Source organism: Helianthus annuus, chromosome 10 (assembly GCF_002127325.2).
Source record: "Helianthus annuus cultivar XRQ/B chromosome 10, HanXRQr2.0-SUNRISE, whole genome shotgun sequence".
NCBI classification, from domain to species: domain Eukaryota; kingdom Viridiplantae; phylum Streptophyta; class Magnoliopsida; order Asterales; family Asteraceae; genus Helianthus; species Helianthus annuus.
Window position 1 is genome coordinate 64,854,003 of NC_035442.2, and position 16,595 is coordinate 64,870,597.

Sequence of the window (16,595 nt, forward strand, 5' to 3'; positions counted from 1 at the left end):
GACCGCCTAACTAGTCCTAAGACAAGTATTATATGCCTTAACATGTCTAATATTATTGCCTAATCAGTTAGATGTCAAAATTTAGGTTACATATGCTTAAAATGAAATTATGCGTAAAAAGGGCATTTTGGTCATTTTCCTAAGGCATATAAACTACCTATCATACAACTAACTAAACGAAGCGGCCATAAGGTATAACCTCGGAAGGTTATTCCCTATACAACTATGGTCACAAAATATGTTTGGTCGGATCCTAATGATTGACCAAACGGGTCGGGTTCGAAAGTCTAAGCGGTTGTTTAGACCGCTTATCTTACGACCCTATATAAGCACTAGACTAAAAGTGACGAGTTAAACATGTCAAAACATGTTTAACTAAGTTAGAAAACAAGTTTGATATCAAAACAAAGTGTTTTGATACCCAAAGATAGCTTCATTGCAAAATACGCATAAACACATATTTTGACCGAAAATATGACTCGTCACTACGCCTAATCAACGTGGTAATCAGTAGGTATAGTTATAAGGGACTATAACCATCGTGATTACGCTCACATTGCGAAGTTCAAACGATCTTTGTGTTGACCATAAACTGGTCAAAGCATGAAAGAAACTTACAAAAGGTCCAAGCCTTGAAGATATAATAAGAAGACAAGAAGATTAGGACCTTCAACCAGAAGGGATAGTCCCAATATAGCATAGATGAGAGCAAATTCAGATTTGAGCAAGTTGTGAATGAATTTGGGGTGGGTATTTATAGATTTCGGACAACCGTTAGGATCGTTTCTTGAAATTTGAGCTTCAATCTTGACCCTCCATGTGTTACCCACTGAATTATAATACTAGGGGTGTCCAAAACCAGCCCAAAGTTTGATTAAACCATGTCCCAAAACCCAGAAACCAGCTGATGTTAGAGAAAATGGTTTCTGCTGATCTTATGATGCTTTACGGACCGTTGGCTGTACGGTTGCGTTGTTCGGTTAATTACGACAGAAATCGTAACGAACACGAAAATGATCCAAATTGCGAAACGAATGAAGTTTTAGCATTCCAAACACTAAAATAAAATATTTTAATGATTACAAAAATTTTTGGATGTCCGGATATGTTCAGAACGTAAGATATGCGCGAAAATGCAAACTAATGCACTTTTTGACGCTTTTAGTCCCTGATTGACCAATAAGTTTATTTTAGCATACCGAACCCTTCAAAGCCTATTTCTAAGCTATGTAAAGGATATTTAGGGTAGGTTTAGCTTATGATCAAGTTCCGGAATGTTCGTTGCTATATGAATCGATATAGTTTTGCAGTTTGACATAATTAGTCCCTGTAAGCGAATAAACTTGTTTTTGCCCTACCAAATCCTTCAAAACTTATTTCTACGTTATGTAAAGGTTATTTAAGATATGTTAAGCATATATTGATGTTCCAGAGTGTTTTTCGCGTCAGTGGTGGACCCAAGATCTTTTTCCTGGGGGTGCGAAAAATTTTTAAAGATTTTAGACCCCTAGCTATATAAAAAATAGGTTCATAGCGGGTCGGATCGGGTCGGGTCATGTAAAACAAGTAAACATAAACAAACAAAGTTTCATAGCGGGTTGAATCAGATCGGGTCAGGTCCATTTCAATTTTCAAACAATTAAACCTTAGTTCCTAACTTCTTATCACATTAACAATCAGATCGGGTCTGGTCCATTTGAATTTCAAGCCCTAGTAATTGTTATTTACCAACCAACAATCATATAATCAACAAAACCACCCAACTAAAGACTAGAAAAACTCAAAAATACGTAAAAACATATAAAATTTTAAACCTTTTTAACAAATATATATGTATATATATATATATATATATATATCTGTTTCTATTGAAAAAACCCAATAAATCATCAAAACAAATCGAACTACCTATTTAAGTTCAATTTTTGAATTTCATCTTTTCAAACCCTATACTAGAATTATATAATCAATAAGAAATTAAGAAATAACAAACCCATACTATAAAGACTAGAACAACCCCAAATAACCTCAAAACACATAAAAGTTTAAACTTTATAAACCCATCCTAAAATCCTATTATCTTATAACTCTTGAACAAAATCGCATAACATCAAAATAAAAAAAACAAAACAAAACTTGTACCTGTCAGGGGCGGCCTGAATTAACTAGTTTGCCGCTGGAATTTTGTAGTCGCTAACCGGAATTATGCTGGTGAGGCAGAGGGAAGGCGGGAGTCGCTGGCAAGTGGCAGCGATTAGGGTTTTTTAATTATGTGGACTGATTTTGTTTAACAAAATTAGTAGTTGGTTGGGCTTGAATGAGTTCTAAGTTATTGGGGTTGATGGATTGAATTTAAGTTTTATTAAAGAGGTTAGTGGGCTAACTTATTTACATAATTTGATCGGGTTACAATCCGTGTTCACAATTTTTTTATATAAATTCCTAACATTTTTTTTCTAAGGGGTGCGGACGAAAATATCCAAGGGGTGCGGTCAAGATTTTTTGCGAAAAATACCACTAATTTTTTTTTTCAAGGGGTGCGGCCGCCCACCCACCCCATAAGGTGAGTCCGCCACTGTGTCGTGTTAAACTGATTACGTTTACGCACCAGTTTACGTATAACTTTCCAGAAAGCGATTTAGAGTTTGTAATTGAACAAAAATCGAAACGTGCAAAATGTCAAACATAAATAAACACATATTGGGATCAAATTACATTGTTTTATTGATAACTGAACTGTTTAAGGTTTATACAACGATTACAAGCACAGGTGTCACATATAATTTTTGTTAAATGTTTTATTTTTCTTTTAAAAATTATTTTAAAATTGTTAATAAAAATACATTAAAAATTGTTATTTTTTTCAAATAGGTTAAAAATTAATTAAAAAAAGTTATATTTTCATAAAATTAATTAAAAAAAGTAATACCTGTTACAGCATTCAGGCCAACGGATAATTCAGAAACAAATGCAGCCATGGAGTTTGACATGTAAGTCTGGTTCCCGTTTAGAGTGTATATGATTGATGCTAGTTTCGAGTTCGTAACAGTGAAGAACTCTACGCCCCGCTTGCGGTATGCACATATAATGTATATATGTGTTGGCGCTTGGGGGGCAAAAGTGAAAGTGCACTAATTTTAACGTTCTTTTACTAATTTCGTGAAAATAATGTTAAAAGAGGGGGATGGTTAATCATGCATCATGTGGTGGTGTTGATAGCCGAAAGACAAGGGAGTACATGCACTAATTGACCTTTGTCTTAATTGCCGAGTGTTATGTGCCTTATGTCCAAGGTTTGATGCAAAACTACCATCAAGCCGAGGGTCTCACTGAAAGCAGCCTCTCTATTCCTATGGGGTAGAAGTAAAGTTGTCTACATCTTACCCTGCTCAAACCCTACCTTAGCTTTGCTATTGGTGACGATGACGATTGCGATGACGATGATGATGATGAAGGGTGAAGAACTCATGATTATAGAGAGAGAGGAGGTCGAATTATGTGTGATGTTATTATGAGAGTTTAACCTAAAACCCTCTGTAAACATCTCATTAAATACACCTAAGGGGAAACCTTATTAGTTAATAAAGATAAATGGTCCGTCAACTATTACCAACTAATATTAATAAGGTATAATAATTATTATTTAGATCTATTTATATTATAATGGAAACATCATTAAATACTTATAATTATATTTTTAGGGAGTGTTTGGGATTGTTTTTCAAAATAGATTATGAGTTTTGAATAATCAGAATCAGATAATCAGCTGTAACAAAACGTGCTGCAAAAAGATAGTGTTTGGATTTGATTATGCTGTTTGATATCACAATAATCAGATAATCAACTATTGAGTGTTTGGCAAATATATATATATTTTAAAAAATAAATAAGTGAAATGACAAAAAAGGACATTAACCATCAAATCAAACAAACAATATCAAGAAGCCAAAAACAACAAACTCCAGTTCAATCGCTACGCCATATGATTTCGGTACAAGGTACGTAAACAAATTATTCACTATTCTGCATTAGTACCGCAATTGCAACAGATAAACATTCAATTAGATTGCATAATATCTTTTGCAATTCTCTCTCTTACCAAACTCATACATAGATCGTCTTGCCTACGACATGTAGTTATGTCTTCTTGTGTTCCATTAATTCTGATGGATGTATCACTTTCAACATCTCGAGTTGGATGATAAGTTTCTTGTTGTGCTTTGTTAAATGCTTCATCAAAATGACCTTTCATCCTAATGCCATGGATGCTATCACAATATCGACCTGTGTTTCATAAGAGTAATTAACATGGATATCTTTTAATATTGCCCACCTTGCCTTCCATACTCCAAATGTTCGTTCGATCACATTTCTTAAAGATGAGTGATAGTAGTTAAATGTCTCTTTTAGTCCTTTCGGAGCGCATTGGGCAACTGTTTGACCTCGACGAAAATTAGGTATATGATAACGAACATCATTTCCTTTATAAGGGGCAAGATAGCCTCTAAATTTTGTAAGTTCTGGATCCGCCTTTAAATTGAAGTGAACAAAAGTTAGTACCTAAACTACGATGAGATTGTGAAGAAACTACTTGATCAAACATTACCTGTATTTTTTCATCCCACCACTCACTCGTTGCGTTTATCGTCTTTTTCACAGGATCCCATCCAAGCCCAGATTCAATTCTCATCAAATGGTCGTATAACTTCCAATCCCTCTTCATTGAATCCCAATGGTTTTTAAGTTGCAGTTTGGTGTAATCTTTTCCTGTTCGAGTTTTTAGATTATTTGCTAGGTTCGTCCACCCAACCTTATTGAAGTGGCTCGCAGGTCTATTGCCAATTTTTACTTCCTCAAGACACAACTCAACAAATATCATATGGGTACTAGAATCCCAAACAGTTTTTCTAGCACTAGCCTTGGTAGTTGAAAGCTTATTTGTTGCATTTTCATGGTTCAAATCCATTCCCTATTAGATGAACATATTTGGCATGTATCAGCGATATGATGTAATTATTGTGCCAATCTAATCCGACGTCTTTGGCTATTAAGACCCACAAAATTGTTTTCTACCAGTCATTCATTTCCACCTTTCTTTCTAACAGTCAAATATAAGCACAGTTCTATTCGAAACGGTACCGGTCGAAATATAAGAAAGTAAGTTTTATTCGAAAGGGTACTTTTGGCAGAATTAGAAAGTAATGACACGAAACAGAAAATAAGTTTAAGTCAAGAAGAGATTAAAAAAAGGTCGATTCGGATTGAAACCATGTCTGAAAAGTTAGATGAAATGGACCGTTTTGCATCGAGTACAAACTCTATTTTTGAATGAAATGAGACAACGGGTTGAAGCTTTTTGAACGGTTAGTATGTTTGTTTATCTAAATTGGAGATTTAGTATATATGCTTTATTAAGGTTCTTATATTGCTAAAATAAGTTTAAATAAACAGGTTAGTTGTGAAGAATACACAGCTGGAGAGTGAAAAGGTGCAGAAAGAAGCTGAAGTGCAGAAAATTATGGATGAATTCGCTATAACAATTTTTGGTAGTTAGGTGATCTTTATAAGTATGATACAGGCTCCATGATCATGATGTTAGAACGGTTAAACTGAAAAGCGAACTTGACACGTTACACAATAACTATTAATAAGCAAGTATATGACCATGGGGCTCATGAGGATAGAATACGTCAACCCGACCTAACCAGTGATGATGTTGAGTTTGTAGGAAATATGTGACGTAAAGTAAGTATTATAGCGGTACTACCAAAGATGACTAACAAGCCTGAGATTACATAACTTCCTTAAACTGAAGTGATCAAGAGTGTACTAGTGTGTGTTTTGTTGTATGGCATGGAACAGGAGAACTCATCTCTTTGTTAGTTTGTAATGAAAGCCAACAAGATAGAGTTCTATCTCTCTACATTAGAGGGCGAATGACGCCAGATGGTCTGAAGTTCACTGAAACTGTTTTACGGTGTCGGTTGACAGGGCCGTCTCCGAAAATCTTAAAATAGGTTAAGGCCCTGTGCGAGATAAAAGTCGGGCCCTACCCACTCTAGTAAAACAAGAATTTTGGACCGTTGTTGCGTCACTCAATAATTCGACCAAACCGTATTATGGGCATTATAACAACCCGAGTAGACGCGGGTCAGTTTGAATAATTTGTTAAAAGAATAATTTTTGAAGTTAAGAGAAAAACAAATTATGTTTATAATTAATAATAATATTAAAACAATAAAAGAATTTAGTTGTTTAAAAAAAGGAAAAAAGATAACTTAAGTGAATAAATGAAAGGGTGGTAGATCTGCAGCATTAAAGAGTTTATTCACTAAAGACGTGTAACATTAAAAGAGAATTCAAAAAAAGCTAAAAGCAACTCTCGAACACCAAACTATAGGCTTAAAATGCATGGCGACTACCACTACACTGCAGGTGGTAGTATGTTACAAACATGGAGTTTTACTTATATGTATATAATATGTATATGTGTAATAGTTCTATTCGAAACGGTACCGGTCGAAACGGTACGGGTCAATACGGTCCGCGTCAAAACAGTTCTATTCAAAACGATACCGGTCGAAACGGTTCGCGTCGAAACGGTTCGATTTGAAACCGTATGGGTCAAAATGGTTCATGTCGGAACGGTTCGATTCGAAATGGTACGGGTCGAAACGGTTCTATTTGAACGGTACCGGTCGAAACAGTTCACGTCGAAATGGTACCGGTTGGAACGAGGAAGGATCTTTATGGGTGCCTACACTTGTTATCCTTAGGCTTAACCGTGCTGCACTTTGTGTGCAGTGGAGTCCTAAAGGTATTCTAACCATCCAAATGACTTCTAATGTTCTTGATCACTGTTTGTTAAAAATATCTAAAGCAAATGTATATTATACATTTATACGTGGTAATTATGGTTTACAGGAAACAAGTTTGTTGTGGGAAGTGGAGCTAAAACTTTAGACGCCTCCAATCATATGTATGACAAGAGCAACAACTATGACTGCTGCTAATTTGGCGAGTAATGGCAAGATCATTATTACTGGCTAATATTGCAGATTTAAGGAGGTGTTTTAGGAGATGCTATATCAAGGCTCTGGCAAGATCATTATTACGAACTTTAATGGGTTGACACAAAAGATGACTCGAACACAACACCATTTTAAATGGATCCAACACGACACGAATAAATATATGGGTCGGGTTACGGTTGAAATACTCAACTAGTCAATCCACCAACCTGAAACCCATTAACTCGCTACCCCCCCAACCTGACAAGATTGACACCCCTAATTTTGCACCATATCACTCATTCACATGCATTAGAAGAGCAAGAACTAGTACCGCTTCTTTACAGAAGAATGAGAAGACCATTATAACTTATTAGCAACCCAAATCTAGAAGACACCATTGGCCATCCTCTAAATAAAAAAAACAACAGATTATACCAGCATAAAACATAAACTAGATCATACCACCATTATAATAACCATGTATCTGGTGCTATACGTTTACTTCAATAATTTTATTGGGTTGTAACCTATCTGTTTTATTAATCGACAACAAACCCTAAGTTAACTCAGCCTCTTAAACCTATCCGGATCCAAACGAGGAACAATCAATAGCAATTTCATTGAATTAAACCAATTGCACCAAACCGAAAACAAAAACGATTAACAGGACGAGTACCTTACGTAGGGCAAACGGCAGATGCTAGCAGTAACAAAAGGAGAAAATTAAGAGACGGGAAAACCTAAAGCACCACTTTCAATCTTTTGTGTGGGAAACGAATGGCTGAATATCACGCACCAAGAAGAGAAAAATAGTTAGAAAAAAAGAGTGAATTTATACGATTAATGTGAAGAGAAGAAATAGTTAAGAAATAGTTGTGGTGATCGAAAGTAAAGAGGATGATTGGGGATCATGATGAAGAAGCATACCTCTTGATGAAGCGAACTACTGCAGCTGTGATCGATCAAAGGATCGTGATGAAGAGGTCAACTTCCATGGGAATTTTGGCGGCAGTTATGGCTCTGTATTATGTGGAATCACGTTTTCCTGCAGTAAGGGGAGACCTACTTATGGATTATCACGTTTTGAACTCTACAAAACGTAAAAAATCACTTTTTATTAATTTTTTAGCAAACACTCAAAATAGATTTTTTGCGATTTCAAAAAACAATAATCAGATAATCAGGTTAAAAAAGCAATCCCAAACACCCTTGTTGATGCAAAAAATATAAGACCAATAATAGTGAGTACCCTGGTTAGGCAAAAGTCTTGGAGGGTTCCTGTTTGCCTAATACAGGTCGTGGGGTGCCCCCACATTTTCAAGACATGGAGAGAGGTTCACTAATTATGTTTATTGATTGTTCAAGATCTTCGGCTGAAGGGCGTCCAGCCTTGGAAGCAAGAACAGTAACGTTGTGTGTGTTGAATGTAAAGAAAGGAGACTTGTATGGAATAAGTGCTCGAGAAGGAAGATCGGTGATCCCAAGAGAATCAGAGCTGATCGGAATTCCTGAATGCACTAAATGAAGTGTCATTTATAGAGGAAGAGATCGCCCAAAGAGGAATCCTTGGACTAGTGAACCCTGCTTGCAGTGGAGGACTTACCCTTTTAGGGGTTGAAGCGTTTGGACCTGTGGACAAAAGACTACACTCTGTGTACACGCTCTGTTTTTGCGGCTGAGAGAGTCGTTCAAGTAATCAGTGAAATAACTGATTACTGTACAAGTGTTGCCTTAGCTCATTTCCCGGGCTTTAAACCTTTGAACCTTTTAATCCTTCAAGCTGTCATGTATTCTTAGTCATTTTATTGAGGTTTGAGCTACCCCCGTCATCAGCCCCCCAAGTCAGAGGTTTTTGGGTGTAAGCATAAATACTTCTGACTTTTTGTACATGTGTTTTAATTTGCTTGAAGGCTTCAAGGCTTCAAAGCTTGAAAGGTTGAAAGCGGTTGAGCTTTTTGATTTTTGAATTTTGACAAGACAGTTGATATGACTTCTGGAAGTTTCTTTTGTGTCAGGCGGCGGTTTTAATAACCTTTGTGTAATTATAACATTTTTCCTTTCATTAATTTACATTTATCCTTTAGAAGAGAAACAATTACTCACACATTTTCTCTCAAGTTTCTTTCCTTTTCTCCTTTCAGGTTAGTTCCGATTCCATATCTCTGGTAATTTTCTTATACCATGGGTGTTCGTAAAGATCTAGCAAAATCGTTTTCTCGATTAACCGAAGAGGAAGTAGAAAATTTTTGTATGGAATGGGGGATTGGGTCGAGGTTTAAACCGGTTGCTCCGGGATGTGATATGTCGATCGATTAATGTCCCCCTGGTTCCATCGCTTTCTATTGTCGTCATCTTTAATTTTCAAACCTCCGTCATCCTTTTTCGAAGTTTGTTTTGAACATCCTAGAGTATTATCGTGTGTCGTTTGGCCAGATACATCCTCAGGGCTTGGCTAGGGTTTTGCACTTTGAAGTATTGTGCCGGGCTTCTGGATATGATCCCACCCTTTTATCCTTCCGTCGCTTTTTCCTGTTGGCCAAGAATGGTGATTGGTTTACATTCGAAACATCTAAGGTTGACACTTGTTTAATTTCGTCTATGGTTTCTAGTCTTGGTGTTTGGAAAGACCGGTTTTTTTGGGTTTCCGATGAAAATTGTTCCTTTTAAACTTGTTTGGAGGCATCCGGATGACGTTTTAAATGAACCTGAACCCTCTGCTTCTGAGATAAATACCCGTTTTCTTGAAACTCTCAGGGAGTGCCCTTCGAGGCTTCATCCCTTTCCTGAGCACTTACTGGTGTTTTTGGGTCTTAGTAAGTTGTGGGACAAACTTGATCGAGATCCAGTGCCTATGAGAGATGGGCAGGGTATGCATTTATCATGTTGTTCTGTTATGTTCCTATTTTTGTTTGCTTATACATTTATTTTTGTTTTTTTTTTTGTAGTTATGTCTGCACTTGATTTTATTAAGAGTGACGATACTTCCGATGTTGTGTTTTGGGATGCTGCGGCTATTCCGGGTGAAGATGCGGTTGTTAGGGGATCTAAACATAGGTTCCAAGGTTTCTGTCCGTCGTTCAAACCGTCGGTTGAAAGGTGTTGATCAACCTTCTGGCTCAGAAGCCGTTGACATTAGTGATGATATTGAGGTATCTGCAGAACAGGTTCCTGAGGTTGATGTAGGGAAGGGTAAGGAGAAAGAGTTGGTTGTTTTCGGGAAGAAGAAGAAGAAGCTGGTTAAGAAAGGTGTCACTCCTGTCTTCCAGGGTTCATCGGGCAAAACCGTCGAGAGCTTCGAGGGCCCTAAAGCGGAAGAGGTTTATGTTCCCAACTGGGATGTGAAGGTTGGGGATAACTTTAAGTATCCAGCTGTTTGTGCTGATGTATTGGCCCATTTTTCTCCCCTGGTGTCCGGAGTGCGATTTCTGAGATGGAAGTTGATCATTTTATTTCAAGATTGATGCTAAGTTCCTGCAACCTTTCGGCCCTGTTGGCCGAAGGTGTTACCCGTTTTACAAAGGGTATGCAGGAGTATGAGGAAGCTACCAACGAGAAGGATAAAATGAAAGCTATGGCTGCGATGAAGAACGAGGTTGAGGGGTTCTCTAAGAAAGAGGAGGCTTGGGTGAAGAAGGTTGGAGAATTGACAAGGAGACTTGAGATTGAGGTGAACGATCTCAAGAAAAGTTTTGAAGTTGTTCGGTTGAAGCTGAAGGCTGATAGGGAAGCCTTAGATGTTCAGCAGAAGGCCTTTGATGAAGAGAAGGAAGGCTTGAAGGATTCGGTTGCTCAAGCCACTGGTGATAACCAGTTGCTCAAGCCACTGGTGATAACCAGTGGCTCATTGAGAAAGGCTTTCACCAAGTTGTTACCTATCTCCTTCACTCCAAGGAATTCAATTATGCTCTTGGAGAAGTCTATACCAAACTGCTAAACTTAGGGAAACATCAGGGCCTTATTGCTGGTTATAAACTTCATGAATCTGGTAAGCCCTTGGAGCAGTCTCCCATGTACCGTCCTGAAGCTTCTAAGGTTTTTAAAGAGTCCGTTCAACAGATGGAGAGGTTGACTAACCCATATGTAAGTCAGATTGCGACTTGTTTTGGTAAACCTCTTTCTGTCTTACAGGAGCTGAAATTGGATGGGCTTAATGAAAAGGTTTGTGCTGAAGTGCTTGACTCCCTTTTGAGGAAGCGTTCTCGTTCAGGGGATAGTGAGGAGTCCTTTTCAGGAGAACCTGATGCTTCCAAGGATGCAAGCCTCAAGGATTCAGCAGTTGGTGATGATGGTGGTTCGAAAGCCGAGAAGTCGAAGAAGGCCAAGAAGGCTAAAGGTAATGGTTCTGGGGCTTCTAAGCCTCCTTCTGATGTTTGAACAATATCGTAGCTTTCTTAGCACCATGAAACAATTTGATGGTATGTATGTTTCTTTGAACAAATTAGGTTTTGCAGAAACCCTTAAGGTTTCTGTTGATGGTTGTTAGCCTTGGTGGCTAATTTGAACAATTGTTATGTTTACAAACCGTTAAGGTTTGTTTTGACTTGCTTGAACATCTGGAAGCCTTTAAGGCTTGTTATCTTATGTTATTAACTTTCTACTACTTTCCTTGTGTTATGGTTTTTTAGTTGTGGTTGTATACTTTGTAAAGCGGCTTTGTGGGATGCTTGTAGCTTGAAGCCTTCGAGGCTTCCAACTGTTACCTTGTTTTTATGACTTGATGCCTTGGTTTGTATTTCTATTTTTGGGTTGTATACAACCTTTGTTGTGCTGTTGTGTTGTCCCTTTAATTATTTTTATGTTTGTGGCCTTGTCTTTGTTGGGTTTGTGTTGTCTTTATGTTTTTTATACCTTAAAGGGTTTAGTGTTGTAGTCACTTAGCCTTGGTATTTTTAACAAGAAGACATAGCGCCAATCCTATTTATCACTTTCCTTAGTTTGATTTTGGTTTGTAAGCCTGTTGATAATAATTTGCTTTTTATAAGTTTTCTAAGGCTTAAGGAACATTTGGCGAAGGCTGTTCAGACCCATCTTTGAGACAAGTTTATTTTCTTTGATAATTTTACAAGTCTCATGGAGTATTATTGATTGAGGAACTCATCCCTTATATAGGTTCATTCAATCCCTTGAACCTATTGAGCGATAGGGCCTGGGAGCTCATCCCCTTACATGGCCCTTGCCATGGAGTTTTTTGCTATGTTCACAACCTGATCTTAGGATAGAAAGACAAATTTGATAAAACATCATCATTCATTCAAGAGATATTGTTTTACAAAAAGTGGGCATGGGACAACTCTTGAAATACAAACTAAACTTTCTTGATCAGACATGGAACCTTTTAAGGGTCTTGCCATTCCAATGTCTGGGAAGCTTTTTGCCTTCCACGTCGGCCAGTTTATAGGATCCACCCTTATGTGCTTCAAGGATTGTGTATGGCCCTTCCCACTTTGGGCCCAGTTTTCCTTGGTTCTCTTTTATACTAGCCTCATTGTTTCTGAGTACGAGATCTCCTGGCTTGAAGCATTCATGCTTGACTCTTGTGTTGTAATTAGCTTCCATCTTTTGTTTGTACTTGGCTTCTTGAAAGGCAGCTTGATCGCGTGTTTCTTCGAGGAGTTGCAAGTTCAACATGGTCTCTTTGAGTGTTCTTTTAGTCACAACTACTATTTCAGCTGGGATCACGGCTTCTGATCCGAACACCAAGCTGTAGGGTGTTCTTTTGTGGCTTGTTTTTTTCGTTGTTCGTATAGCCTATAGAACATTTGGCAACTCTTCTAGCCAATTGCTTTCATGCCTTCCCAATCTCATCTTGATTCCTTCAACAATGCTCCGATTCGTTCTTTCAACTTGGTCGTTTGATTGTGGGTATGCAACTGAGCTGAATACCTGAGTTATTCTGAATTCTTTGCACCAAGTGCTAAAAGGCTTCTCAGCGAATTATTTCCCATTATCTGTGACCAACACTCCCGGCAGCCCATATCGACAAATGATGTTTTCCCAAACGAAGTCAATGACTTGTTTGCCCGTGATTTTTGCAAGTGGTATGACTTCAGGCCACTTGGTAAAGTAATCTACGGCCACCAATAAAAATTTAACTCCACCATTGGCTGGTGGGAATGGACCAACAATATCCATTCCCCATTTGTGAAATGGCCAAGCTGAAGATATCGGGACAAGATCGTGTTTGGTGCTCTTAGGCACCGGTGCATGTATTTGACAAGCTTCACATTTTCTTTATTGTTCGGTGGTGTCTTGGTGCATTGAAGGCCAAAAATACCCGATATTCATTAGTTTAGCAACCACCGTTCTTGTTCCAAAATGAGCTCCACATATCCCCTCGTGAAACTCTTTGACCAGGTACTGGCTTTGTTCCGGACCAACACATCTCAGTAAAGGTGCAAGGTAACCCTTTTTGTAGAGGATCTCATCTTGCAACAAATACTACCTGGATTTGATTTTAACCCTTTCAGCCTCTATTTGATCGGCAGGTAACTCACCATCTTTGAGGAATTTTTTAATAGGAGTCGTCCAATTGGGGCCTTCTTCGGTGATTACATCTTGAACCTCCAATTCTTGAATCGAAGGAGTTTTCAACACCTCCACCAGTACCTTCTTGGTAAGATGGGCAAAGGTGAGAGCGGCAAGTTTGCTCAAGGCATCGGCTTTCTTGTTTTGAGACCTTGGGATTTGCTTGATGGTACATGTTTGGAATGTGTTCATCAACTCTTTAGACTTTTATTTGTACCTTTTCATGTTGGGCTCCTTTGCAACATAGTTGTCATTGACTTGACTTGATACAAGCAACGAGTCTGTGAAGACTTGAAGCTTTTGAACCTTCATTTCTTTGGCTATCCTTAAGCCAGCTATCAATGCTTCGTATTCAGCTTCATTGTTGGTGGTCTGAAATTAAAGTCGGATAGCATATGTAAATTCTAGCTCTTCAGGGTTGATTAAAATGAGCCCAGCCCCTGACCCTTCAACGCTTGAAGCCCCATTGGTAAAGAGCTTCCAAGCTTCAAGGTCAGAGGGTTCAGCGATACTTGTATTAACTTCCGTAGTGGCTTGTTTTGGGACTTCCACAATGAAGTCAGCCAAGACTTGGGCTTTGATGGCTTTTCTCGGAACATAGGTGATTTTATGTTCACCTAGTTCCACAGCCCATTTGGCTAATCATCCTGAGTTTTCTGGTTTTTCAAGCACACTCTTAATGGGTTGGTTGGTGACCACCTGTATAGGGTGTGCTTGGAAATACCTTCGAAGCCTTCTAGCCGTTTTGACTAGGGCTAGAGCAAGCTTCTCCAGGGGAGGATACTTGATCTCTGCCAATTTTAAGGTTTTGCTGAAGAAATAAAGGGGTACCTGAACTTTGTCTCGTTCGATGATTAAGACCGCACTTATAGACAGAGATCAGCTCTCCTGTTTCTGGGGCTGCAATATCTGGGAGTGAAGCCAAGTGCTGCTTCATTTAGTTGAAGGCTTCTTCTGCCTCTTCAGTCCATTTGAAATCTTTTTTGTCAGAGCATCCTTTAAGCGTTTTAAAGAAGGGTAAAGATTTTTCAGCCAGTTTTGAGGTAAAACGCTTCAGGGTTGCAAGCTTTCCATTCAGACTTTCCACCTCCTTTTTGCTTCGTGGTGGTTTGGTTTCAAGAACAGCTTTGACTTTGTTTGGGTTGGCCTTTATACTTTGTTTTCCCACAATATGCCCTAGAAATTTGCCTTCTTCAAACCCAAACAAACATTTCTCAGGGTTGAGTTTCATGTTGACCTTCCTTAGGTTCTTGAAAGTTTCTTGTATGTCATCAAGCATTTAGTATTCTGTTTTGCTTTTGATTACCAAATCGTCGATATACGCTTCCATGTTTCTACCAATTTGACTAGCAAAAGCTTTGTTAGCCAGGCGTTGGTAGGTTGCACCTACATTTTTTAGGCCAAAAGGCATCTTTTGATAGCAAAAGATGCCCTTATCCGTGTTGAAAGCGATCTTCTCTTCATCCTCTTCTTTCATAAGGATTTGATGATAACCCTTGTAGGCATCAAGAAAACACTTGAAAGGGTAACCAGTAAGGGAATCAACCTTAAGGTCGATTTTCGACAACGGGTAACAATCTTTGGGACAAGCCTTGTTCAAGTCCTTGAAGTCGATGCACATTCTCCAAGAACTGTCAGGCTTTCAAACCATGACTGGGTTTGCAACCCAGGATTGATATTTGTCTTCCCGAAGAATTCCAGCTGAGATAAGCTTTTCTACTTCTTGGCATGCTAGCAAGCTTCTTTCGGGTGCTAGATTTTGTTTCTTTTGGGCAACAGGCTTAACATCAGGTGGTATCTTCAGCTCATGTTCAGCAATGCTTCGAGGGATACCCGTCATGTCTTCCGGCAACCAAGCAAAGAAATTGTGACACCCGGCTTTTCAGGCCGTACCGTACAATTGTAGCACATGTTGTAAATAGGTAATAGGGCCATATTTGACTGATTATGATGTTTATATGTGAATTTAATGAGTTGGTAAATTTAAACATTGAAAAAATTATTTTGGCAACGGTAAGATAAACGCTTATCGTGTAACGACTAAAATGCAAAACGAACATCGGTGACCACCCGATCAGTGTTAAAATCCTAAAAATAGTTTGTTATGGTTAGAATAATTATTTTAATCATATCCGTGTGGAAAAATAAATTAAAACGCCAAGAAACTCTATTTTTCGAGTTTAAGCGCGTACCGCGCAACACAGCACGCATATTGCCAAATACCGACAACGTAGCCAGTCCAGGCAAACAAAATATCGTTTAGTAATATTTTGGTGAGTTTATTTTTATAGAGTATTAAAAATAATTTAAAACGCACTAAAACGGGATTAAAACACTAGATAAAATGCCTGATAACCGGTTAAATACCAGTTTTTACTCAATATTACATATATATATATATATATATATATATATATATATATATATAAATATACGTGTATGCGTGTATATATGTTGGAGTGTGCAAGAGGTGGCAGCCATGCATATCTCCTCTCTCTCCACTTGATTGGATAGAAAAAGAGGTGCACATTATTCTATCTTCTATAACCTTCTCAATTTGTTAAAACCAAGGGAGATGTCTCAAAATCAACTTCATCTCTCTCTCTCTTTACAATAAGTTTCGACCGAACACCCCTATACATCATACATTTTCGAAATTTCAATCTAGTTCATGAAGATCCAAGCTCATTCTAATGTGTTTTCAAGTAATTTTAAGGATCCAAGGGTAATTTCAAGGTGTTTTAAGAAACAACCAAGCTCCATATCATCAACCTTAGCTAAAAACACATCAAAATCTTGAAAGGTATAAACTTGTTTTTAAAACCATATTCTTGATTTTAGAGATGATGATGGAAGGTTTCTCTTGATTCTTAAAATATTTCACAAACTTGAATTCTTAATAAATGGAATTTTACACAAAATAAAAATGGAAGAGTATGTATATGTATATATGACCATATATATATATATATATATATATGTATGTATATATGCATATTTTATATTGAGTTTGATTTTTGATAGAATCTTGTTTGATTTATTCTTGAAAAGTGAATG

General features: G+C 37.8%; 1 protein-coding gene across 1 annotated transcript; it reads right to left on the reverse strand.

Annotated features, from left to right (window-relative positions):
• Positions 1-3,937: 3,937 nt before the first annotated feature.
• On the reverse strand, positions 3,938-8,143 carry LOC110885519 (L10-interacting MYB domain-containing protein). Its single transcript, XM_022133219.2, has 4 exons — positions 7,941-8,143; positions 7,690-7,794; positions 4,607-4,969; positions 3,938-4,530 (listed from the first exon to the last, which is right to left on the reverse strand). The coding sequence occupies exons 3-4, from the start codon at positions 4,964-4,966 to the stop codon at positions 4,249-4,251; spliced, it is 642 nt and encodes a 213-aa protein (XP_021988911.1). The 5' UTR covers positions 4,967-4,969; positions 7,690-7,794; positions 7,941-8,143; the 3' UTR covers positions 3,938-4,248.
• Positions 8,144-16,595: the final 8,452 nt, after the last annotated feature.

Excerpts from the sequence above, each read along its gene's own strand:
- LOC110885519 (XM_022133219.2), bottom strand. The coding sequence starts at position 4,966 with ATGGATTTGAACCATGAAAATGCAACAAATAAGCTTTCAACTACCAAG. Across the intron at positions 4,531-4,606 it reads GGTGGGATGAAAAAATACAG|GCGGATCCAGAACTTACAAA; the intron begins GTAATGTTTGAT and ends TTCAATTTAAAG.